Below are 26,765 nucleotides of genomic sequence, written 5' to 3'. Positions count from 1 at the left end.
CTTCCCTCCCCTTTGATAAGGATGTTCCCCTTCCCATTCACCCTCCCTTAATGCCCCCCAACCCCCTACTCTGGGGACCCAACCTTGGCAGGACCAAGGGTTTTTCCTTCCACTGGTGCCCAGAAAGGCCATCCTTTGCTACATATGCAGTTGGAGCCATGGGTCAGTCCATGTATAGTCTTTGGGTAGTGGTTTAGTCCCTGGAAACTCTCATTGGTTGGTATTGTTGTTCTTATGGGTTTGCGAGCCCCTTTCGTTCTTTCAATCCTTTCTCTAATTCCTGGTTGGGAGACTTTTAATGACTCCTATTCTTTACGAGTTATGGGACTGTTTAAATGGTTTATGTGATCCTGATTTAAATTTGGTACCTGGTATTTGTCTAGAAAATTATTCATTTCATCCAGATTTTCCAGTTTTGTTGAACATGGGCTTTTGTAGTAGGATCTGATGACTTTTGAATTTCCTCTGATTCTGTTGTTATGTCTCTCTTTTCATTTTTGATTTTGTTAATTTGGATACTGTCTCTCTGCCCTCCGGTTAGTCTGGCTAAGGTTTTATCTGTCTTTTCAATTTTCTCAAAGAACCAGCTCCTGGTTTTATTGATTCTTTGTATAGTTCTTTTTGTTTCTACTTGGTTGATTTCAGCTCTGAGTTTGATAATTTTCTTCTGTCTATTCCTTTTGGGTGTATTTATTTCATTTTTTCTAGAGTTTTTAAGTGTGCTGTCAAGTTGCTAGTGTATGTTCTCTTCAGTTTCTTTTTGGAGGCACTCAGAGCTATCAGTTTTCTGCTTAGCACTGCTTTCATTGCATCTCATACATTTGGGTGTGTTGTGCCTTCATTTTCATTAGATTCTAAAACAGTTTTCAAATTCTTTATTTCTTCCTTGACCCATTATCATTGAGTAGAGTGTTGTTCAACTTCCATGTGTACGAGGGCTTTCTGTTGCTTTTGTTATTGAAGACCAGCCTTAGTCTGTGGTGATCTGATAGGATGCATAGGATTATTTCAATATTCTTTTATCTGTTGAGGCTCATTTTGTGATGGATTACGTGGTCAGTTTTGGAGACGGTACCATGAGGTGTAGAGAAGAAGGTGTTTCTTTTGTTTTAGGATGAAGTGTTCTATAGATAACTGTTAAATCCACTTTGCTCAAAACTTCTGCTGCTTTTTCTGTGTCTCTGTTTAGTTTCTGTTTCCATGATCTGTTCATTGATGAGAGTGGGTGTTGAAGTCTCCCACTATTATTGTGTGAGGTGCAATATGTGCCTTGAGCTTTAGTAAGGTTTCTTTTATGGATGTAGGTGCATTTGCATTTGAAGCATAGATATTCAGGATTGAGAGTTCATCTTGATGAGTTTTCCTTTTATAGGTATGCAGTGTCCTTCCTTATCTTTTTTAATGACTTTTGGTTGAAAGTCAATTTTATTTGATATTAGAATTGCTACTCCACATTGTGTCTTGGGATCATTTGCTTGGGAATTGGTTTTCCAGCCTTTTACTCTGAGGTAGTATCTGTCTTTGTCACTGAGGTGTGTTTCCTGTATGCAGGAAAATGCTGGGTCCTCCTTAAGTATCCAGTCAGTTAGTCTATGTCTTTTTATTGGGGAATTGAGTCCATTGATGTTAAGAGATATTAAGGAACATTGATTGATTTTTTCCTGTTATTTTTGTTGTTAGAGGTAGAATTATGTTTGTGTGGCTCTCTTCCTTTGGACTTGTTGCATTCAGATTAATTTCTTGCTTTTTCTATGATGTAGTTTCCTTCCTTTTGTTGGAGTTGTCCATCTATTATACTTTGTAGGGCTAGATTTTTCAAAATATGTAAATTTGGTTTTGTCATGGAATATTTTGGTCTCTCCATCTATATTAATTTAGTTTTGCTGGATGTAGTAGCCTGGGCTGACATTTGTGTTCTCTTAGGGTCTGTATGACATCTGTAGAGGATCTTCCGGCATTCATAGTCTCTCATGAGAAGTCTGGTATAATTCTGGTAGGTCTCCCTTTATATGTTACTTGACATTTTTCTCTTACTGCTTTTAATATTCTTTCTTTGTTTTGTTCATTTTGTGTGTTGACTATTATGTGATGGGACCAATTTCTTTTCTGGTCCAGTCTATTTGGAGTTCTTCAGACTTATTTATGTTCATGGGCATCTTTTTCTTTAGGTTAGGGATGTTTTCTTCTATAATTTTTTGAAGATATTTACTGGCCTTTATGTTGGGAATCCTTGCTCTCTTCAATATCTATTATCCTTACGGTTGATCTTTTCATTGTGTCCTGTATTTCCTGGATGTTTGGGTTAGGAGCTTTTTGCATTTTATATTTTCTTTGATGCTTGTGCCAATGTTTTCTATTTTATCTTCTGCCCCTTAGATTCTCTCTTCTATCTCTTGTAGTATGTTGGTGATGCTTACATCTATGACTCCTGATCTCTTTCCTAGGTTTTCTATCTCCAGGGTTGTCTCTTGTGATTTCTTTTGTGTTTCTATTTTCTTTTTAGATCCTAGATGGCTTTGTTCAATTCCTTTACCTGTTTCGTTGTGTTTTCCTGTAATTTATTAAGGGATTTTTGTGTTTCCTCTTTAAGGGCTTCTACTTGTTTACCTGTGTCGTCCTGTATTTCTTTTTTTAATATATTTTTTCTTTTTTTTTTCTGGAGCTGGGGATTGAACCCAGGGCCTTGCGCTTGCTAAGCAAACGCTCTACCACTGAGCTAAATCCCCAACCCCCATCCTGTATTTCTTTAAGGGAGTTATTTGTGTCCTTCCTAAAGTCCTCTGTCATCATCATGAGACGTGAATTTAAATCCAAATCTTGCTTTACAGGTGTGTTCCAGTATTTGCTGTGGTGGGAGACTGGGTTCTGAGGATACCATGTAGTCCTGGTTTCTGTTGCTTAGGTTCCTGTGCTTTCCTCTTGCCATCTGGTTATCTCTGATGTAGCTTGTCTGGCTGCCTCTGACAGTGGTTTGACCCTCCTGTAAGCCTGTGTGTCAGCACTCCTGGAGTCTGGCTTTCTCCCAGCAGGATCTAGGTACAGAGAGCTGTGTCACAGAGTCAGCTCTGGGCGCAGGCAGAAACCAGAAGGATCCTGTCCTAGACTACTCCTGGGTTTCTGTGTAATGAGGGCTGCAGGCAGGTCCCTTGGAGCAGAAGTGGTGGTCTTACTTCTGCTCTCAGGTGTGTCAGTGCCTTTGGCAATTGGCTTTCAGCTTTGGGTGCAGGCAGAGAATGGAATGATGCTGTCTTTGACTGCTCCTGGATTCCTGTGTCTAGAGCACCCCAGGTTGGTTCCGCTTGGGCCAGGTATGAGAGCAGAAATCGTGGTCTCTCCTGAGCTCTCAGAATTGTCTGCACTTCTAAGAGTCACACTCTCTCTACCCCCAGAATCTAAGTACAGAGAGCTGTTGGACCAGGTCAGCTCTGGGCACAGGCTGACATTTATTTTAGGACACAAATATCTGTATACTATGCAGACCACAAACATTAAATTAAATGCCCTGAACTCCTCATTTTCTTTGTCTAGGTTCTTACGGTTCTTAGAAACAACAACCGAGTCCAGTACAACCTTGTATCTGCTACTGTGATCTGTGACCCCAAACATTTGTTCAACCAAAGCCTTGTCTTACCTTACAGATATGCACAGATGGCATGGTTTAAATGATGGGTTTGCTAGTGTATGCCGTAAATGCTCACCTGAGGCCTGCAGCTCATTCTTTTTCACTTACAACGAAATCTATCATACCTCACAATACATCTAGATTTTGGAACAGAAAATCTAGCCCAGAATTGATGAGGCTGGGAGGGGAATTATAACTGTGAGGCCAGCCTGTGGTCTGCAGCAGGTTCCTGTCTAAAGGTAAATAAATCAACCTAAATAAGTGGTAGGTGTGTGTGTGTGTGTGTGTGTGTGTGTGTGTGTGTTTGTTTGTTTGTATATATGTATATGAATGTGTGTGTATGTGTGTATTTGTGTGTGTTTGTATGTATTTGTGTGTCTGTATGTGTGTTAATGCCCATATGCCGAGGCCACTGTGGAAACATAAACACAAAAGGAAACACGTGCAAACCTGAAGTCTAAAGCTTTGTGAAGTTTTGTTGCGTAAAGCTCATGTAAACAAAGCTGTGGCCAAACAAAGCATGAGCATCAGCTCAGGTGTCTTTCATCCTCCTCCCAATCCACAAACCTCCATGGAGGGCTGGATGGAGTCTTCCAAGCAGGCAGCCAGTTACCCATCTGCTCTGATTGACTTTTTGACATGGTTTCTTTGACTGACATTTTGCATGTGAGATTCATTAACATTGTCTGTATTTATAGCTGAAAGATTTCCGAAACTGTCCCAAGATGCTTGGAATGAGGATAGTGCCCAGCCTTGTCATATGTCAATCAATACATAACCTATCCTGTAAGTTGTCAGGTCTGAATGGAGAGACATCTCACATTTCAGAGAAGTGTAGTGAGTAAACAGGCCCCACACGTGAGGAGAATAACCAACACTGGATAAAGAAAACTCCTAGTGTTTTCATAAGACATGTCTATGTTCTGCAACCATTTTCAGCTTACATGTAGGCAACATGTCTTTCCTCATTATAAAAATTGTTCAAAAAGTATTTCATTGTATGTGTATGCACCCCATGTATGTGCATAAGCCTGTGGAGGTGAGAAGATACATCAGTCTTATTAGATGGTTGTGGTCTGCCGTGTGGGAGCTGGGATCCTGTTCATTTTTATAAAGTGAAATAAGTATGTATGAGACCAAAAGAGTAAGATAGGAGAAAGGGTAGATTTAGATTCAGTTCCAAATAAATAAAGTTAAACATTCATTCAGCCCACACTCACAGGCGCTTGTTGGTCACCCCTTTATCAGCAACGTCTCAAGATCAGGACATTAGAGGGAGCTTACCTGCTGCTGAACCCTGTCCTGTTTGAAGACAGTGCTTCTAGTTGGAGTGGGATGAACAAGAATGGCCTCCATAGACTCATGTGTGTGACTTTTTGGCCATAGGGAGTGGCACAGTTGAGGCCTTACTGGAGTAGGTGTGGCCTTGTTGGAGGAAGTGCGTCACTGTGGAGGAGGGCTTGGAGGTTTCCTCTGCCCAAGCTAGGTCTCGTGTGGCAGTCTCCTTTTCCTGCCTGTGGATCAAATGTAGAACACACTCAGCTCCTTCTCAAGCACCGTGTCTGCCTGCGTGCCGCCATGCTTCTCACCACGATGATAATGGGCTAAGCTTCTGAAAGCTGTAAGGGGCCTTGATTAAATGTTCCTCTAAAAGAGTTGCCATGGGCATGGTGTCCTTCATAGCAGTACTAATTAACTAAACCACTAGTGAGCGAAGATGTGGCTGTACAGAACTTTCTCTCAGAGTGACAGATGTTTCCCCATGGAACAGATTATTTCTACTGTTCGAGCCTTGGTGCCGGGCCAGGCACAGTTCCTGTGTGGTTCTGTAATGCACTCCAGGCTCTGAGCACCATCCTTAGATTCTCAAATCACCTAGAACCCCGTGCGACAGGGTTCAGTGGGAATGCAAGGAGCTGTACTCAAGCCTGGTAAGGGTAGGATGGGCGGTACAGAAAGAAGGCTCAAAATACATCTTTGTTTCAGGGTCATGTCACATGGGTTCACAAACTAACCAACCTGCATGAATCCCAACCACCTTATCCATTCATGAAATTGTGATACCACATGTATCCTTGAATGGGGGGCATTTCTCCAAGGGAAGAGCACAGTATTAGGCTAGTAAAAACATGATTTTTGTCACTTATCTGAGGTAGAAAGTTTGTATGTCTACCTGAGATACAGTTCTTTAAGTGTTGAGTAGCAAAGGATAAGGTCAGACAATATTTGCTTCTGGGGCAGTGAATTAATAAACAAGGAGTCTAAATTAATGCGTTCATCCATACCACACAAACAAAAAAAAAGACAACAGGTGACATCAGGAATGAGCACAGGGACAGCTGTAGCCTTCTATTTTTTTTCTGGAAAAGTAAAGCTGATAGTGTCTCAATGTGTTTCTGTTCTGTGTGTGTGGTGTGTGTGTGTGTGTGTGTGTGTGTGTGTGTGTGTGTGGTGTGAAATTATAAGTGCATGTGTGTTCATACCTCTGTGAGTGTGTATGTGTGGATACAGGCCTTTACCATCTCAGTCATCTGGCTAGCCTCCACATTCTTCAATTTCTGAACTTTTAGTTTGTGTGTGTGTGTCTATATATTTATTTAAACGGACAGATAGAATATAGTTGCATCTTTGAAAAAAACTAATCTATAGTTTTTTAAGGTAGGGTCTTACTGTATAGCCATGTGTGGCCTAGAACTTACTATGGAGAACAAGCTAATCTCAAATTCATAGATGTCTCCCTGTTCTTGCCAACAAAATGCTGGGATTAAGGGCATGAGACAATAGGCATGGCTACACTGTCTTTCAGTAGTCTATTTTGATATTTTATACTCAAAATAATTATTGACAGAATTAGATTTAACTATCACATTTGTAAATGTTTCATGATGATTTTTAACTTCTTTTTCTGACTTACATTTTTGCTTTCATTTTTTTCTTTTAGCATATCAGTTATTCTTATTTTAAGAGCTCCAGCATATGTTCTTCAGTTTTCCAAAAGCTTCTTTATAAAAAACATATGCCAATGTAAAAATGACACTGTAGCACCACTTTTCATGTAATGCAGACACAGAAGAGAATACCCACCCTACTTCCTCCAGCATTAGAGAAAACTTTATCGACCAGGAAGTACTAATAATACATTGTGTTCCTTCACATTCTCCATGTATATTTGATTCTGTCACATTGACAACATGGGAAAACATATTTATTTCTCAATAACTTGATGATAATTCCAGAGAGGGAGATGTCTAAACAGTATGAATGTTTAAAAGCACAAATCATGGTCACATCTCTTATGAGAAGAAAGTTAATTTTCATTTATTTTAAATGTTATATTTTAGATGTTTGACCTGAGATTCATAGTAAAATATCCAACATTAATGTCAATTTTGAGAAACAAAATTTAATACATATCCCCAGACATTTAGCTGGGGTGCCATGATTGTAACTAATTAAGGATCAGGACCCAGACTTCTAACTGAACAGGAAACTCTTGTGAGTTCTCCTAATAAACCCACACTTTGGAATCTGAGGCAGAAAAACTGAGTTCAAGTTGATTCTTGATGACATTCTGAGTTTGAGGCTACTGGGCTACTCGAGGGCCTGTCTTATAATGAGAAACAGGAGCCCAGGGAGATGGGTGAGAGCATCAGCTGCTCTCCCAAAGGAGATTGATTGATTTGCAGCTCTTAGTGCCTCACAACCACTGTAACTGCAGCTCCAGGACCTGATGCTCCACGGACCCGAGGCAGAAAATGGTGCATGGACACATACAGAGGCAAAACACCCATACACACAAAATATACATAAGTTAAAGAGAATCAAACAGAGAACAGCAGAAAAACAACAATCCTGGCCAGATTGCGCTGAGGCCACATTTCCCATGAACTGATTTGACTGAATTTTTAATTAGACAGGAACTTAAGAATTTCACTGAAAACAGAGGGACAGACTCCATTTATAAATACATACACATAAAGGCTAAGCCCTGAGTCAGGAGACAATGATCTGTAGAGAAAAACATCACATTGCGGAGCCTGTAGGGAGACAGTGACATTGGCAGTGAGAATGGTTGTTCCTGAGGCATGCAAAACCCATACGGCACATCTGAGAATTGTGGTGATGAGGCTTAGCCCTGACATGGGAAACTCCCTCTTATGGACCATGGAAGACATCCAGCGGAAATCCAACAGGAAAACAGTATTCACAGCAAAAGAGAAGCAGAGATACAGGATGTGATTAAGGAGAGCAAGTCTGTTCCCCACGGGTACTTCCCAGTCACTCAACACACACAGTGCTCCTGACAGTCCACACAGTGCTCCTGACAGTTCACACAGTGCTCCTGTCAGTCCACACAGTGCTCCTGTCAGTCCACACAGTGCTCCTGGCAGTTCTGCCATAGCTCCAGAGGCTGGGAAGAGGGACTCAAACAGCCCCAGCTGGCTGGCCATCTCCTTGTGTATAAGTCTGTGTTCTGCAAACAGAGATGAGAAGGAGAGTGAATGACTGTGTAGGCTCCCCTGTGGTATAAGACTGGATAATTAGTAAGCAGGGTCAGTTGAACAGCAACCAGCAAGCAGCTTCATCAGCTGAATACAGACAGATCAGAGGTCTCTGGTGGCAGACAAGTTTTTACTGCTGGTCCTTTTATCTCAAAAATTTACCTAGGTATAAGTTTTTCACTTGATTTAAGTTACTAAGTTTTGTTCTTTGTTTTTCTTTTTTCTTTTTTCTTTTTTCTCTTTTCTTTCTTTCGGAGCTGGGGACTGAACCCAGGGCCTTGCGCTTGCTAGGCAAGTGCTCTACCACTGAGCTAAATCCCCAATCCCAGTTTTGTTCTTTTTAAGAACATCCTTAGACACTTTATTTTTTTAAATGTTACAATTTATGTGGGTATCTACATGTAGGTAAATGCACATGGGTCTGGGTGCTGGTGGAGGCCAGAAGAAGGTATAGAATGCCCTGGAACTAAAAGGTCACTGCAAAGGCTGTGATGGCTTCCATTGTGTTCTGGAACTGGTTACATCAGCAATGTCCAGTGTCACAGGAAGGGAAAGGTGAAACCCTTGGCTCCAACAACCATCCAAGCCACACACTGTACTCGTCAAGGACTCAGTACTTCCTTCCACAGTAAAGTTTCTGTAGCGCAAACTTCATATCTTTGTTCTTCAGACAATAGACAACTGGATTCAAAGATGGTGTGACTACAGAGTAGAAAATGGATGCCAGGCGACCCAGCAATGGGGAGTATTGAGAGGCAGGCCTCAGGTACACAAAGCTTCCAGTTCCATAAAACAAGATGACCGTGGTCAGGTGAGAGGAGCAAGTAGAAAAGGCTTTCCACCTGCCATCCACTGAGGGGATACGAAGAACTGTGGCCACAATGCCAATATAGGAGACCACTGTGAGGGCGAAGGAGCTCATGACAACACAGCTGCTAACAGCAAAGCCCACCTCCTCAGTGACATGGTAATCAGTGCAGGAGAGTCTCATGACTGGGGGCATGTCACAGAAGAAGTGTTCAACAACATTGGGTCCACAGTAGGGGAGGGAGAAAGTGTTGAAAGTATGGAAGGCTGAGTAGATGGCTCCACTCACCCAGGCAGTGACGACCAATGCATAACAATATTTCTGACTCATGATGGTTCCATAGAGCAGTGGTCTGAGGATGGCCAGGCACCGGTCATAAGCCATGGCTGTGAGCAGGAAGCACTCAGCAGAAGAGAATGTAAAAATTATGTAAAGCTGTGCTACACACTCGAGATAGGAGACGACCCCTGAGCCTGTGAAGGATATAGCCACTGCCTTGGGGATGGTGGCTGAGGTGTAGCACATGTCCAGGAAAGACAAGTTCTTCAGGAAGAAGTACATGGGAGAGTGGAGCCTACTGTCTCTCCTCACAGCCATGATGATGGAGAGGTTCCCCAGGAGGCCAAATGTGTAAACAAGCAAGAAAAATGGGATGACCACCAATCTCAGCTGTGGGACATCGGAGAAGCCCCTGAGGATGAAGTGGGTCACTGTTGTGTGGTTGGACATGGCTGCTCAGATTGTGTTCAGATGCAGTGCCACACGGCTGAGGGAGGGGACAGGAATAACAGACAGGCTCAGCTCATGTGTGCATGTCCTTGTTGACTATGGAGGCCTGGCTTTTATCAGACAGCTAAGACAATGAAGCAGACAATCTACATGGCATATTGATGATTTAGTGGAGAGGAGGGGTAATCAATGAGGAAGGAGCAGGTGGGGTGAATGAATATAGGCAGGGAGAGAGGATAAAACAAGAGGGACAAAGGAGAAAGGATCGCATGAGAAAGACGAATGGGGAGCAGGAAGGGGGAGAGGAGGCATCCGTCAAAGTTCTTTTGCTCTTACGTTTTGCATGGATTCTGGGTGAGAAGCAGTCTCCTGTATTCATTTAAATTTTTTTTACCTTTATGTGTATATATGTATGTAGTTGAGTCTCTCTCTCTCTCTCTCTTTCTCTCTCTCTCTTTTTCTGTCTGTCTATCTCTCTGTCTGTCTCTGTCTTTCTCTCTCTCTCTCTCTGTCTCCCCCCCCCCCTCTCTCTCTGTGTGTGTGTGTGTGTGTGTGTGTGTGTGTGTGTTCATGTGTGCACTAGCCACAATATAGGTATGGAGTCCAAGAAACAACTTGCAATAGTAGTTTTCTTTTTCACCCATGTCGATTCTGGGGTCCACACTCAGATTGACACTTTTCCTAGCCGACATTTTTACTTGCTGTGCAACTGGCCTGCCCTTTGATATTTGATTCTCTACACATTGAAGCAGTTCAATTCTTGTGGATATTTTCAACATTACTTGAACTTTCTTTAAATCAGTTTCTAAATTTTGTTTTTAATTTTTAATATACCCCATTTTAAGGTTTTGATTTATATTTTACGAGTCTTTTAATTTTCTTTGTATTGCTAATTTCCACCCAGATTCTTCTGTCCTTCTGTAGACTACTGCTTTTTTGAGAACTTTTCTTTAAATCTTAACAGAAAACACAACATCCGCACCCAAGTGAAAATGTCTTCTATTGAATGAACACATTTAATGGCAAACACTATAGTTCTAGGTTTTTATAAATCTTTGTTTCTAGAGACCTTGACTTTATTTATTTATTCTCCTGGTGTTTTTCCCTCTGCAAATGCGTTCATAGAAGCAGGGACAAGCTATCTGCGTTCTTTGCCTGTAGAGATGGTCAGTATCAAATGTTGAGTCCTCGCTGGACAATTAATCATTAGACAAACCAAATACCTGTGGTCTCCCTCAGACATCAGCCTAGCTCTGAGACAGAGGTCTCTGTGGAGTCAATTGAGAGAGAGATACATATAGAGGCATAGAGAGACAGAGAGAAACAGAGATAGACAGAGACACAGAGAGACAGAAAGAGAGACAAAGACACAGAGACACAGAGAGAGAGACAGAGACAGAGAGACAGACAGAGACAGACAGAGACAGAGACACAGAGAGGGACAAAGAGAGAGACAGGAAAAAGAGAGAGCTAAAGCTCAAGTGTATGGACAAACATAACCCTCAGTAGATGTCAACCATTCAGCCTGCTGATTAAGTTTGGTTAAGTTTTGATTATGTTACATCTGTGGAGTGTCTGTCTTCTGCTCTGCCCTTTTCTTGGTTCATCAGCAGAAGACATCAGCCACAGGCAGCCTAACAGAGAACCAAGGCTCCCATTCCTGTCATATATTGCCAACCCTTGACTGTACTTCTGTTTGGCCAAGGCTGTCCTGATGACTGACCTCCAAGTCAACTGGGAGCAGGCAATGCAGTCATGGCGGCTGATATAGGCACTGGCTGCAACCTGGGTGCTGTATCAGCATCTGGGCAGCTGGGGGAGCCTGTGGGGATTCCCCTTAGAAAAGGCAAATGTGCACAGTTCTTGGAAAAGGCAAAATTTGCAGAAAGTACAATGGCTGGTGTGTTCTGGGTGGAAGAGAAGTGAGTTTGGCAGTGCCTGGGATTCCTGACACAGCTTAGCAGATACGTCTCATCAAATGTAAGGAGAACACCTGAAGGTGTTTTGAGAAGAAGTGGGTGCAGAGGTCCTGGTAAAAACTCCACATTTTATACAGTTGTATAAAAACCTCAGAAATAAAAACAACATAATTATACTTCCAGAAGGCAGAGCTGAGAAAGTGGGTGTTCATGTGGAAGAGAATTAGCACCAGGAGGACACTGCCTGAGGAGCCATGAGGCTACAACCTGAAAGACTCTTCCGTCAAGGGTTAGGTGAATATGCTTGTCACTTTGACTGAGGCAAGCCCATGGTGGCTGTGTGTCACATACCACCTCCCCTTTACTCCCTCCTCCATATTCCCAGGCTCCTCTTCCTAAGATGACATCATAATCCCTGGCACCAGATACCACCTTTGACTTTGGAAGAGACCAAGGCCAGATCTTGGCTGGTTTGTCTGCATGGCTGTCAGAATCTGGTATGACTAGAATGTGGATTTTGTTAGAAGGTGGAATTAATGTTGAAGATATTTACTAATGTTATTTGTGAAAAAGAGGGAACAATTACAATACGTTACATCTGGGCTTATGGGACTTATACTTTCTATGCTTTGAAACTCTGTTCTTCTAAGAATGTCTTTGTCAGTGCAGCAAAATTAAATACCAAGATAACTATGACAACATCTTTACATTGTATCTTTAATGGTAAATCTCCACAGTTTTCCACAAATGACCAAAAGTGTAGTTTCTCTTTCTGTAAAACATGTTTAATACTCAAAGTGTAACTGGGTGGGACCCTAAAGCAACTGAGTGATAAAAGTGTATGTAAGACTATAATGTAGTGTAAGTATAATGTAATACTATTAACCTGTATAAACTATGGAAGGTTTCTGTTCTGGACTGTTTGCCTTATTGGCACTAGCCAGAGTGGTCACTCTAGGCATAGTGTTCACACTATCCAGAGTAGTCACGGTAGGCAGAGGGGTCACTCTAGGGAGAAGGGTCACACTAGCTAGAGTGGTCACACAAACCCGAGTGGCAGCTCACTATTATTAAAAGCCTTTCCATTATTAATCTCTAAGTGAATAGAGTGATGTCTCACTGAAAGCCGTAGTAGAATTATCTTTTGGTCCCATCTCATTGTAGTATGACATCCAGACTCACCCTCCTTGTTGCCAGAGAACAGACTCCCTGTACTCCTCAGCATCCCCTGTGTGCATGCCACCACATCCTGCATTGATGGATGCTTTGTTCATTTCTGTGTCTCAGCTATTTCTAGTAGTGCTTCAGGGGACATGATAATGCAAATGTCCCTTCAATTATGGATTTAAATCCCTTTGGGTATGAACTCAGGGTTGGGGTTACTGGATCCTGGGATTGTTCTATTCCTAGCTTCCTAAGGATTCTGCATTCATCTGTTTTGTAATTGAAATGGTAAGTAGGCAAGGTGGCCAATGATTATTAGCTTAAATGATCGTTTTACAGTGTGCTCAGGCACGGGGCTATCACATAAACCCATTCAGTTATGACTGATCAAAAATTAAAGCTAAGATAGGTCTGTGATCCTCCTGTTCAGGAGGTGGAAGCAGGAAGCCAGAGTTTTAAGATCGTTTGGCCATCTAGAGAGTTTGATTATACTTGGGATACATGAGGGCCTGTTTTCAAAAAGTATTAACTACATAATTGAGTTCAAAGTCAATAATGCAGTTGGTCATATCTGCAGTGAGGAAGAGAGAAATTAATGCCTATTCTCAGCCTACTTTCTCCTTTTTATACAGTTCAGAGCCCCTGCCCAGAGTGGTTCTGCTTCACACATCAGTTAACTCAAGCAAGACAGTTCCCCCCCTAGACATCCTCAGAGGCTAGCCTTAGTCTGTGTAATCCCTCATGAGTATGCCTAGTCATTTATCTTCTAGGTAATTCTGGATCTGAACAAGTGAGATTAAATATCACGTCCTGTATGCAGGAGTAGTGGGGACCTGCCTTTTCTCTCAACCAATGGCATCAGGCCATTGACAGCTGATATAAACTGAGGAATATTTCCCTGTTATGTTTTCTGTGGCAGCCTGAGGCTCTGATCACCTCAGCTTTATTACTCAGAGCTCTGGTGTGTTTGGGTCTTAATTTCCCCAAGGTTGGCTCATTATCTTCATTCCTAAAAGATACATTTCAAAGAGCAGGTCTGTTTGATTGTGTATATCATTTTCAATTTCGATGAGTTTGTGGTTTTAGATCCTGGAAGCTATGAGAGAAGCTTAGACTCAGGGCCAAGGTTAGGAGACAACAAAAGACAGCGTTAGCTCACAGAGCCAGTCCTGGCTTGCTCAAGTGGTGGTCTGCACTCTGTCTTCAACAGGCCTTCTCTCTAGAGTGGAAGCCACTCTCTTCCACTCTAGGGATGGAACTGGTGTTTTTGAAGTCCATGGATATTACATGGCTTAATTTACTGCAACTTTATTATCAGCCCTTAGATAGTTAGACTTTAGAGAAAGGAATTCTGGCCTTTGGCTGTACCAACTGGCTGAGAGTGATGACAGACCTCATGGAGATACTGACAGAAGACACGTGCAGGAGGATGAGGCTGTCTGGAGGCTGTGTGCTCTGGAACAATGAAGGATGGTCCCCAGACACTCGTGAAGTTGGAGAACTCACTCTATACAACCTTGTGCTTTTCCTCCAACTAGTTCTTTATTGAGAGTGTAAACAAGGGTATTTATGCTGAATGGTTTATTGGAAAAGTCTGTTGTGTGCTGAATCACATCTCTCACCAAAATGCCTGAGAGTTTTAAAATTTAGAAGATACAGTCAGTCCATCAACATGGTCAAGGCGTGGTAGGATGGAGCAGCTAACATCAAGGGCAGACCCAGAGGCAGAGAAAAGTGGACTGCCGGGCTCTTTGCTCCCAGTCTCCTAGGAGACTCTAAATCCAGATGAGCTGACAACCAGTTATCACACCATCAAGCGTGAGAATCTGCTCAGTACTTGGTGTTGTGATAAGGATCACATTTCCTAAGTGACCGTGCCTTCTGCAGGTTACTGTGCAGCTTGCCAGACATTGCTCATACAGAGCCCATGTCATTTTGAAAACATATAGGCAAGTAGCAAAAGGTGCTCCCAGAATAGGGTGAGGCACCCGTACACATATATAAATCAAAGGAGTCATATCTTGCAGCTCAACTTTGAAAATCAAAGTCTTTTCTTGCAGAGTCTAAGTCTTCATTGGCCTCAACCCAGTTTCCTCACGCTTTCTCTAATGTCTTCCTAGAGCTATGCCGTTTGCACTGGTCCATGAGTGTATGTATCAAACCTCAATAGCAGACTCATTTGCATTAGCGTTTCGATGTTGATATAATTTCAAAAGGGTGTGTGTTGCTTCTGTAGTTAAAGATTCATGAAAAACATTCATCAAAATATAACTTAAAGCCTGGGGTGGTGCACACATTTCATCCCATTACTTGGGAGGCAGCGGCAGGCAGACTTCTGAGTTTGAGGCCATCCTGATCTACAGAGTGAGTTCCAGGACAGCCAGGATTGAACAGAGAAGCATTCTGTTGAATACCCCCAGCAATATATACATGCTGTGTGTGTGTGTGTGTGTGTGTGTGTGTGTGTGTGTGTGCATGTATAGACACAAGCACACACACATACTCATTCTCTCTACCTCTAGGTTTTCCTTTCTCTTGAACTTACATTTCAAAAAAGAACAAAGTTAAGTCAGAGGAGAAGAGCTCAAATCCTGGTACCAAATATTTTTGGGCTTTTTGTTTAGAGTATTTCTGGGTGCTTGAGAGGCTCAAGTGGGCTGCCTGAGCTCAAGCAGAGTAGAGGTTTTGTTCCTCTCATGATTGGGCCCCACTGGAGTCGTCTATGATCGCCTTGTCTGAGTTCTTCCTTATCTTGTCTCCTGTGATGCCCCGACTCCTGCTCTTCACACACAAAGGCCTGGTTCTCATGCTGTTGCCACCTCAGCCTTCCAAGGAAAGACAAACTGCTTTCTCCTTCATGCTTCCAGTCATCTCCACAGAGACTGAATGTCGACCCAGTCTAGTGAGACACTGTCCATACAGCGCAACATCAGCTACCCAGTGACCCAGTCCTCAGGAATCCATGTCTAACTTGAATGTGAAGCTTCCTCCCTTAGCAGAATCCTGTGAGAACCTGACAGTTTCCAAAAGTGCCTGTTGTGTTGTACCTGCTTAATACATTTGTCTAATCTTTCCTCTGTCAATTGGTTTTTTGGAGACAAGTTTCCCCTATGGCAGCAGAATCAGTCCCAGCCCTACTTGGTCTGTGAGATGCACAGGAGGCCGTGTCCTTCTTCTGCTGCCCTGCACTATAGAACACAACTCATGATTCCTGCCAACTCTGGGGGCAAACCAGTGACATCTAGCAGTACTCTTGAGACGATGCCTTAAGATAAAGTCTTACTGAGTTAGTCATTAGTTAAGTGTCTCTGAGTCTACTTTCTGGTCAAGAAGGCCTTAAACTTGCAATGTTCCTGCCTCTTCCTCAGAAGCAGCTATGCTGACAGCCTTGTACCCTCAGGCGATTGTCAGCATTCTGTGGCAGATGGAAAACACTTGGAGAACTTTACAAACAGAACTTCACGGAAATTGTTATTCCAATTTATAACCAAGACGGCTAAGCATCACGCATGTGTCTTGTCTTGTGCCCATTTGATGGTATATACTAAGAGGCAGTGGTAAAATTATACTCAGGGGGGTTGTGATAGAAAAAAATGCTCAACTTTTTAATAATTTCCCCCTCACTTGTAGACTTTTCACATCTCCTTAAAGAAATACAGATTGTTTAATTCACATCTACCAATTAGGCAGAGGAGATTTTTGTCCTGTTTAATCTCACTCGGCTCTCACCTGGTGGAATGATGCTCACTTTCTCTGTCCAGAGGTCATCAAGTGGGGAGATGGACAGCAGGACCGTCTCTCAGGCTGTAAGTCAGCTGCATTAGCGAGGACTTGGAGGTTGGATGGATGAAGCTGTCTGATTGCCTTTGCACATCTTAAATATTGTGAAACGATTCATTTGCCAGTCTGTCTGGGAAAGGAGAGAGCGTGCTTTGAGCTGTCTAGGGAGCTGGCTCTGGGAATATGTTTGTTTCCTTCCAGGTCCCATGGACTAACATTTCTCAGGGTCCCTATGGGTTACTTCAGAGACTTAAAACAAAAGGTTTCCTGAGGCCACATGAAAATAATAGTTGGTACATTAAAAGTATGGTTTGACTTTCAAAATCTTCAGGCTTGGGTTTGTGAGACAGACATTTATTTTAGGACACAAATATCTGTATGCTATGCAGACCACAAACATTAAATTAAATGCCCTGAACTCCTCATTTTCTTTGTCCAGGTTCTTAGGGTTCTTAGAAACAACAACCAAGCCCAGTACACCCTTGTATCTGCTACTGTGGTCTGTGACCCCAAACATTTGTTCAACCAAAGCCTTGTCTTGCCTTATAGATGCACAGATGGCATGGTTTAAATGAAGGTTTGCTAGTGTATGCCGATACTCACAGGTCGTTCCCTGTCTGAGCACTTCAGAGAAGCCCTGTGACCTGACTTTGACCTGGGAACTTGGGCAGCGGCTCTGCTTGATTCAGTGTCTAAAAGCCACATCCAGGCAGGAGTACCACCTTCACTCAGAGAAGGCAGGACCTGGACTTGATGGATATGAGCAAATTTTAACGGGGTCTAATGAGAATTGCTTCATCAGTGACTGACTCCACACCTAACATCTGTGCCCAATTTACATGCCAATATGAAAGCTGCCTGACCGGAGTGGATGTTGTCTTAGGGTTTCTATTCCTGCACAAACATCATGACCAAGAAGCAAGCTGGGGAGAAAAGGGTTTATTCAGCTTACACTTCCACATTGCTGTTCATCACCAAAGGAAGTCAGGACTGGAACTCAAGCAGGTCAGGAAGCAGGAGCTGATGCAGAGGCCATGGAGAGATGTTTCTTACTGGCTTACTTCCCCTGGCTTGCTCAGCTTGCTTTCTTATTGAAGCCAAGACTGACCAGCCCAGGGACGGCATCACCCACAATGGGTTGGGTCTTCCCCCTTGATCACTAGTTGAGAAAATGCCTTACAGCTGGGTCTCATGAAGGCATTTCCTCAACTGAGACTCCTTTTCTGTGATAACTCCAGCTTGTGTCAAGTTGACACACAAAACTAGCCAGTACTCCTGTCCAGTGGACCTCAGTCTCAGTCAATAGTTCTACCTGATGTGTACCTAGTTCAGCCTGGGGTCTCACTAAATAATGGGGTCCAGCAGGTTCTCTCATCTAAAACCAGAGCAAAGGCATCAGTACAGTGAGCCAGAGAGGTCATGGCACCTTTGGTTGTCTCATATCATCTCCACATGGACCTTCCAGAGTCATAGACTAGACTAAACTATAAGTGTCTTTCCCCAAAGAACACCTCTAAAAGCCATAGGGTCTGCGTGTCTCCAAGAGCACCCAGAAACTAAGACACAAGGGGATATGAAGATCCAAAGGATAATGGCATCTCAAACTAATGGAACATGATAGACCAGGGCTTCCAATGAAAGACAATACCAAGAAGGCTTGAATAATGACCCCAAGTGGAGGCCTGCGACATCTTAAGAGTGAGAAAGTATTTTGGCTCATACTCATAAAGCATGCTTGTGAGTTTCAAGAATGTATACACATGCTTCGGAATGCAAGCTGAGTTCTAGACCCCTTCAGCAAAGCACAGAATACAACGCAGCCAGCTCCAGCATTTTCTGCCTTCCCAGTACATATGGAAGTTGTACTTAAATGCTACCATAATCTATTTGGCATGTGATATAAAGATACATTTTAATCAAGCCATTTCACTGCTAAAATGTGTGTTCTCATTGGATCTGGGGACAGGGCATCAATGGGCTTGCCCAATGCAGGCCTGCCACAAACCTTCAATATTTAAAAGACACCGTATCTTCAAAGCATAATAAAATGAGTTCTGCTTCACTTTAGCAAAATGAAAACAAGACATTTGGCAGAGAGATGGTGTGAGTCAAAATAGTACTATCTGAAATCTCTGAGATTCACCAGAGTAAAGGCCAACAGAGAATGCCTATCATGAGTTAATCAGTCAGCAGGAAGCACCAGAAATCCCATAGTCCACAATGACAGGACCGTCTGCAAAGGTCAGAAAGGTATGGAGCAACCGAGTCAGCCAAGAAGAGACATTCATGAATACTGAGTAGGTAGGCAGTTTTTGTTGCTGTTTTGTTTTTAAAATCTTGAACTTTTAGCTTGCACTGGGCCAGTATCAACCAGAAAAACTCAAAACACATTAACTTTCTCCTTAGTCGAAGAGGGAATGAAACTCAAGAATATAATACTCTGTAAATAAATACCATTTTATTTTTCTTAATATAATTCAATACAATTATGGAAACTACTAGACTGCACTATCATACAGAGTTCATTATTTGGATCTAGATTACACTGAACTGTGAGCGAATATTTGGTAGTTGATAATTGAAGATGTGTGGGGGATTTGAGGAACGCTTGAAGACAATTTAAGCAAGCTCATTTTCAGAAAAGTATAAACATCTAGGATTACAGTTCAATTCAGTAGCCAACATCTGTCTAGCTGGACTTCAAGCCTGCTTAGTGGGAGTGGGTTCCTGTATGGTGCGGTACACCTAGCCAAGCCCCATGACTGGACAGATCTCACATGCTAGAGAGACCCCAGTACTGACACTTCCTAAACCCTTAGATGAGTGTAGCTCTCACTTTTCATCAAAGAAGCTCCTTACTGTGTATGAAGACCACTACAGAAAGCCACAACTGACTAAAATGCAGAGGATAACTGACCACGTGGTGCCAGCTCCAACTGAACCATCCACAACATGGCCCTGCACACAAGAGTCAAGGGAAAGCACGGGGGAGGGGCGGGGTCAGCTTCTGGGATGGAGACCCAGGCCATGGCTTCAGTAATATGGTTGCCTAAATAAGGGAAGCCTCGGAAGGAACTGGAGAGGGGGAGGGGGTGCAGATATGAAAACATGGTGAGCGTTCATGTAGAAAATTCTCAAACAACAACAAAATCTTAAATAAAAAAAAGGGTACAATTAAGCCAGGTAGTGATGACACCTTTGATCCCAGCACTCAGGAGGCAGAAGCAGGTAGATCTTTATGGGTATGAGGTTAGCCTGGTCTATGGAGTGAGTTCCAGGGATAAGCAAAGAAACCCTGTCTTGAAAAACAAAAACAAAACAAAAAACAACAATTAAAAAAATCCCATAAAAACAAATAAAAAATCAAAACTTACATTTCAATGTAATCTATTTTAAAAATAAGACAATTTTGAATAAAAATTTTACAAGGACACTTTTTATATTTCTTGTATTAACATACAATTTTATATGGTTTAATTATTATGTTAATAGGTATTTTCAATGTTAATCACAGCTGTAAGCAGCCAAAACCTTTTCTCTTGAAAATTAATATTGATGGTTTTCAGCACAGAGATATATGCCCACTAAATTCTCTTTTTCTTTTTTCAATCTCATGTAGCTCAGGCTAGACTCAAACTGTGTACCTGAGGATGACCTTGAACTCCTGAATCTCCTGCTTCCACCACATAGATGCTGGAGAATCAGGAGTTCAAGGACAGAATGATCCGACACTACCATTGCCATCACCACCACCACCAGCACTTTCTCCTCCTCCTCCTCCTCCTCCTCTGCCTCCTCCTCCTCCTCCTCCTCCTCCTCCTCCGCCTCCTCCTCCTCCTTTGACACGAGGATATTATTTCCTCAGTGACAAATATTCCTTAGATTCAAATACTCATTAATTTAATCCCTGAGAAAAATGACTATCTGGAGAAAAAGAGTACATGATAATTGACTGCAAATTAGAACAGACCTTAAGAAAACAGACTGGGGGCTGCTTGCAAGGTTAAAAGGAAAGTTAGCATGTGGTCTCTTATTCCACAGGACTGAAAGCTATGACAGGTTATGTTCCTGTAGAGAAGTGACATCAGCACACCAAAGAGAAATACCTATACCTTGCATCCATTGCAAAATTATTCACAATAGCTGAAACATAGGACCAAGCTGAGTTCCCCCAATGCATGAACGGGTAAAAAGTATAATAAACAATAACTTCTATGGTATTCTTTACATCCCGATTTATCATTAGGAATAGCATAAATGAAACTAAAGGACATTATTATTTCAAGCAACAGAAAGATGCCACATTTTCTTACTTTATTGGGCATCTAAAGAAGTTGGATGTTGAGTGAGGTAACCCAATCACAAAAAAAAAAAGAAAAGAAAAGAAAACCACACATGGTATGCACACACTGATAAGTGGATATTAGCCCCAAAGCTCAGATTACCCAAGATACAATCCACAGACCACATGAAACTTAAGAAGAAGGACGACCAAAGCATGGATGCTTCAGTCATTCTTAGAAGGAGGAACAAAAATACTAATAGAAGAAAATATGGAGGGGTTGGGGATTTAGCTCAGTGGTAGAGCGCTTGCCTAGAAAGTGCAAGGCCCTGGGTTCAGTCTCAGCTCCAAAAAAAGAAAGAAAGAAAAAAAAAAAAGAAAATATGGAGACAAAGTTTGGAGCAGAGACTGAAGGAAAGGCCATCCAGAGACTGCCCCACTTGGGGATCCAGCCCATACACATACAGCCACCAATCCAGACAATATTGTTTATGCCAAGAAGTGCATGCTGACAGGAGCCTGATACAGCTGTCTCCTGAGAGGCTCTGCCAGAGCCTGACAAATACAGAGGCAGATGCTCGCAGGCAATCATTGAACTGAGAACGGGTCCCCATTGGGGGAGTTAGAGAAAGGAATGAAGGAGCTGAAGGGGCTTGCAACCCCAGAAGAACAACAATACCAACCAACCAGAGCTCCCAGGGACTAAACCACCCTCCAAAGAGTACACATGGACAGACCCAAGGCTCCAGCTGTGTATGTAGCAGAAGATGGCCTTGTCAGGCACCAATGGGAGGAGAAGCCCTTGGTCCTGCCAAGGGTCCTTTGTAAGGAAATGTAAGGGAAGGTGGGAAGCGGTAGGTGGATAAGTGGGAGGGGGAACATTCCCATAGAAGCAGGGAGAGGGGGAATGGGACGGGGGTTTATGGATGGGAAACTGGGAAAGGGGATAACATTTGAAATGCAAATTAAAAAATACCCAATAAAAAGTTGGATGTTGAATGCATAAAATAAGGAAAAAACAAAACAAAACAAAACCCAAGGACTAGAGGAGAAAGGGAAATGTCTGTCAAAAGTATGCAGCTTTAGTTAGGGCTGGAGAGATGACTCGGCCTCAGTTAAGATGTACTGATGTTACAGCGGACCAGATTTTGGGTGCCAAAATTGATGAAGGGACCCATAACTGACTGTAACTCAGTTCTAGGGCATCAGACACCTTCTGGCCTCCAAGGGTACTGTACTTGTGTGCATATACCCCGCACAGACACACACATACGTATAACAAGACAACTATAGTTAGAGTCTATATTCTAAAGTGGTTGAGCACATTTTTTCCCCCAGAGAAATGAAAATGGAAGTAAAAATGCCCAAAGTTTGTTCTAGCTATTCCACAATGTGAGTGTTTTGGAGCCACAAATTGTATGCCATATAAACGTATATGTATGTATCTAGAATGCATAGTTTTTAAAAAGTCACATTGATTTTACATTTATGTATATATGTTTTGCCTGTGCACCATGTACATGTAGTACCCTAAAAGGCCAGAAGAGGGCATCAGATCCTCTGGAACTGGCGTGAACTACCGGGGGAAGGCAAGCGCAACAAGTGAATCTCTGAGCTGTTTCTCCAGCCTCATATAGTTTTTTTTTAACCAACTAACAAACAATCAAATACTTAAGGGACAGAATAAAATTAATATCCAAATATTTTAGATAATATTAGCCTATTCATCTGACAAAGGTTATATATATGAAAGTGTCATGAGAAGAGTATGTATGTATATATGTATCTTTGTATGTATGTATATATGTATTGTATCTTTGTATGTATGTGTGTATTATGTATGTATCTTCGTATGTATGTATGTATCTATCTATCTTTGTATGTATGTATGTATCTATCTATGTGTCTTTGTATGTATGTAATCTATCTACCTCACTATCTATCTATCTATGTATCTTTGTATGTATGTATGTATGTATGTACGTATGTATGTATGTATATTCGTATGTATGTATGTATCTATCTTTGTATGTATGTACGTATCTAGATATGTATCTTTGTATGTAATCTATCTATGTATATATGTATGTATGTACTTATGTATGTTTGTGTGTATGTATTTATATGTATCTATTTATCTATCTATTTATGCTTTTGCAAGACCAGGTCTCACTGTATAGTCCTGGCCAGCCTTGAGAACAAGATTCATGAACATGACATCATGAGTGAATTTGGCTCCACCAATGTGACAGCTGAGACTTCCATTTTTAATCCTTCTTCTTAGAGCTGCCTTGTATCTTTGTCATAGTGACTTTCCTATGGGTTGTTTGGGGTGTGACCTCTGTTACCTTAGATGTGCCTTGATACCATCAGGTACTTTATGAAAAAATGTAAACTTTTGAATTGTCTTTATTATAGCCATCCTTCTTTGTCTGTCTTAGTAGACACTGACGTTGAGCAGGTAAAGGTCAATCTGAAAATTCTAAGTAAAATCAGCAAAGTCACTGACTGATGCCCACAGTCCCTTTGGGAAGATTTAGGAATATGTTTGATATTGCTGTGTTATTCAAGCGCTGGAATCGCGTAGAGGACTTTCCTATAGACAGCCAGCTTGCGGTCCCCACTCTCCCTGCAGAGTCAAAGCACCACATAAGAATGAGGGAACAGACAGAGGCTTTAATGGCTGCAATAATGAGGTGAGCTTTGGGATGTAGGAAAACTTTTTGTAAATGCATTATCTGGACAGTAGTCATGGGACTCATTAAGCTAACAAGATGACAACCTCCTGGGACGAGTTTCCCGAGTTCCTTGGTGAGTCTTGTGAGTTACAGCCGTAGGCAGACTTCTGATGAAAGTTGGGAACTCCAGGGAAATTAAGAGACTAAAGAGTGAGTGTCACCCTGGGGTTGAAACCAGTGTCCCAGAACGTCTTTGGGAGGGACGCACCAAGAAAGGGAGGCCCCAGCAGATTTGACGCATTTTGTAAAACTAGAGCTGAATAAGCTGGCAGAACCCTGCTTCCTCAGCAAGGTGACTCTGCTTTAGAAGAATGAATTGAATTGGAAAAGGCTCTCCTTTAAAAGATCACTATAGGAACCATTTCCACAGCATGATTTTCATGTACAGGCTTTGCTGTGGACATTGGTCATTAATCAGATTTCAAAATCCTGTGCTTCTGGGGGTACAAGCTTCCTCCTGCCTGCTGTCAGCACACCCTCTGCCCTCATCCTTAACTCACAGCCAGGGCTGCTCAGTGCTGAAAGTGCCCAGCAGGCAGGAAGCTTTCCATATACAGTTAACTCTGACAGTTACACACACACATCAGAACTCAAAACACAACTTCCCATCTACCTCCCACAAAAACCAATGAAGTAAAATAAGCAAGCCTCACGGGCGACTTAAGGCTTTTGTAGTAAGCACATCTACAGATACAACAATGAACAGAACGGGTAAAACAAAGGTACTTAGACGTAAGAAATTACAGGGTAAGACACAAGCTTGCAAGAGACTCAAGAAACAAAAAGACTAGTTTATAGAGAAGAGAGCTGATCATTTAAGGGAGGTAAAAGTATTTTTAAGATATATATATATATATCCAGAAATTATACTAAAATCAAGAGATAAACTGCAGTTTCTCAGGTGTTGGTTTGGCATGTCAATATATTATGTCTTAGAAAGATTGTATTTGGATGAAACCAGGGCCTCTGAGCAACAACTTCTCAGTGGTCTTTGATGGACATATTCCTATACGAGCCTAAGGAATCTTAATATGTCTTGTTCATCCTAAGACTTTTTAAACGTTGGCACTGATCAGCTTTGCCCATTTTTAAATGTACAGCCACTAGTCACTCCCTGTAAACCTGATCACTTCTAGGGAAGCTGTCTTAGTTAGGGTTTCTCTTGCTGTGAGCAGACATCGTGACCATGGCAACTCTTACAAGGAAACATTCCTTTGGGGCTGCCTTACAGTTCAGAGGTTTAGTCCATTGTTGCCATGGTGGGCAGCGTGGCAGCACCAAGGCAGTCTTGTCCTGAGAGCTCTACATCTGGATCAGCAGGCAGCAGGAAGGCATTGAGACACTGGGGCTGGCTTGAGCATCTGCGACCTCAAAGCCTGTAACACACTTCCTCCAACAAAGCCACACTTCCTTAGAGCGCCACTGGCTACGAGTCTATGGGAGCCATTTTTATTCAAGCCACAAACAGAGAGGCTGTTTTGGGTCAGATGATCTGACCTGTTCTTTCAGTTGTTCTCAGAATGGTTTTCAATGATTTTTAAAATGGGTTTGTTTATAAGGAGAAGAAAACCTAGGCAGTTTTTGAGTTTTTGAATTAACCTTTATTATAATATTGTATAAATTAATGGGATTTACTGACATCTTCATGTGTATCTGTCATGAATTGGTCAAGTCTATATACGCTCCTTGACGCCTCTGCCATCGCCTCTTAGCATCCTTCCTAGACCACAGAAGATACTCTGAACTTACTTCTGTTCTCCTCTTTTCATACTTCTCCTTCTAGTGACCTGTACTCCACTTGTACTTTTGTAAGTCTGCCTTATCCGTTTCCACAAGTATGTGAGAATGTGTGGTGTTTGTCTTGAGGTGTCTGGTTCATTTCACTCAAGTGAACTCTGGGAACTTCTGAGGCACTTTGTTTGACCTGCAAAATAGGACAATTAGCATGATGTATCTTCCACAAAAGTTATTTGTCTTAGGATTTTCTTGCTTTGAAGAAGACATCATAACCATGGCAACTCATAAAAAACAATATTTAATTGGGGCTGACTTACAGGTTCAGAGGTTCAGTCCATTATCATCATGGCAGGAAGCATGTCAACATTTAGGCAGGCATGAAGTTATGGTTTGTATATGCTTGGCCCAGGGAGTGGCACTATTAGAAGGTGTGGCCTTGTGGGAGTAGGTGTGGCCTTGTTGGAGTAGGTGTGTTACTGTGAGTGTGGACTTTTAAGACCCTCATCCTAGCTGCCTGGAAGTGAGTACTCTGCTAGCAGCCTTCAGATGAAGATGTAGAACTCTCAGCTCCTCCTGCACCATGCCTGCCTGGATGCTCCCACCTTGATGATAATGGACTGGAACCTCTGAACCTGTAAGCCAGCCCCAGTTAAATGCTGTCCCTTATAAGAGTCGCCTTGGTCATGGTGTCAGCTCACAGCAGTAAAACCTTAACTAAGACAGAAGTTGGTACTGGGAGTAGGTAGGGTATTGCTGTGATAGGCCTGATCATGCTTTTGCTCAGAACAATGTGGATTTGGGGATTTTGGATTTGGAAAGCAGTGGAATGCTTCAAATGGGGCTGAATGGGCCATCCTAGTAGGAATATGGAAGACTTTGTTGCTGAGAGTGATTTAAACTGTGCAGACCTGGCTCAAGAGGTTTCAGAGGAGAATTTCATTATGTGGCATAGAGACTGTTTTGGTGGAATTTTGGCAAAGAATATGGCTGCTTTTTGCCTTTGTCTAAAGAGTCTCCCTGAGGCTGATGAAGAGATTTACATTAATTGCATTGACAAAGGAAGCCTCAGAAAAGCCCAGCAGAGACTTTGTTCTCTTGTTAAGTCTCATGAACAGCATTTTGAATAAGCGTAGTAAGCATATAAAACATATGGTTTGAGTATTTAAGAGGCACCAGGAAGTGAAATGGAACTGAATCCTACGTTCTAGGAGAGAACAGATGAAGGGATCTGGGGACAAGATCCTACCCAACTAAATTTAGGTCCAGATATGGTGGTACCCACCTTTAATCCCAGGAGATAAAGCCAAGCAGATCTCCGAGTTCAAGCCAGAGTGGGAAAAAGCAGGTTTTAGGTGAAGAAAAGCTTAAACCCAGGCATGGTGCCACATGCCTTTCATCCCAGCATTACAGGAGACAGGGCTATGTAGAGCTCTGAGTTCAAGGTCCATTTACAAAGCAAGTTCCAGGAAAGCCAAGCTTAGGCA

At 42.2% G+C, this 26,765-nt stretch overlaps 1 protein-coding gene across 1 annotated transcript; it reads right to left on the bottom strand.

The window, feature by feature from the left end:
• Nucleotides 1-8,734: 8,734 nt before the first annotated feature.
• Or5af1 (olfactory receptor family 5 subfamily AF member 1) lies at nt 8,735-9,661 on the bottom strand. Its single transcript, NM_001000021.1, is given in 1 exon segment — nt 8,735-9,661. A coding segment is annotated over 1 exon segment (927 nt).
• Nucleotides 9,662-26,765: the final 17,104 nt, after the last annotated feature.

This window comes from Rattus norvegicus, chromosome 10 (genome assembly GCF_021556685.1).
Source record: "Rattus norvegicus strain SHRSP/BbbUtx chromosome 10, alternate assembly SHRSP_T2T, whole genome shotgun sequence".
In the NCBI taxonomy this organism is placed as follows: Eukaryota; Metazoa; Chordata; class Mammalia; order Rodentia; family Muridae; genus Rattus; species Rattus norvegicus.
The sequence above is the reverse complement of the archived record's forward strand: the minus strand, read 5'-3'. Positions and strand labels throughout refer to the sequence as shown.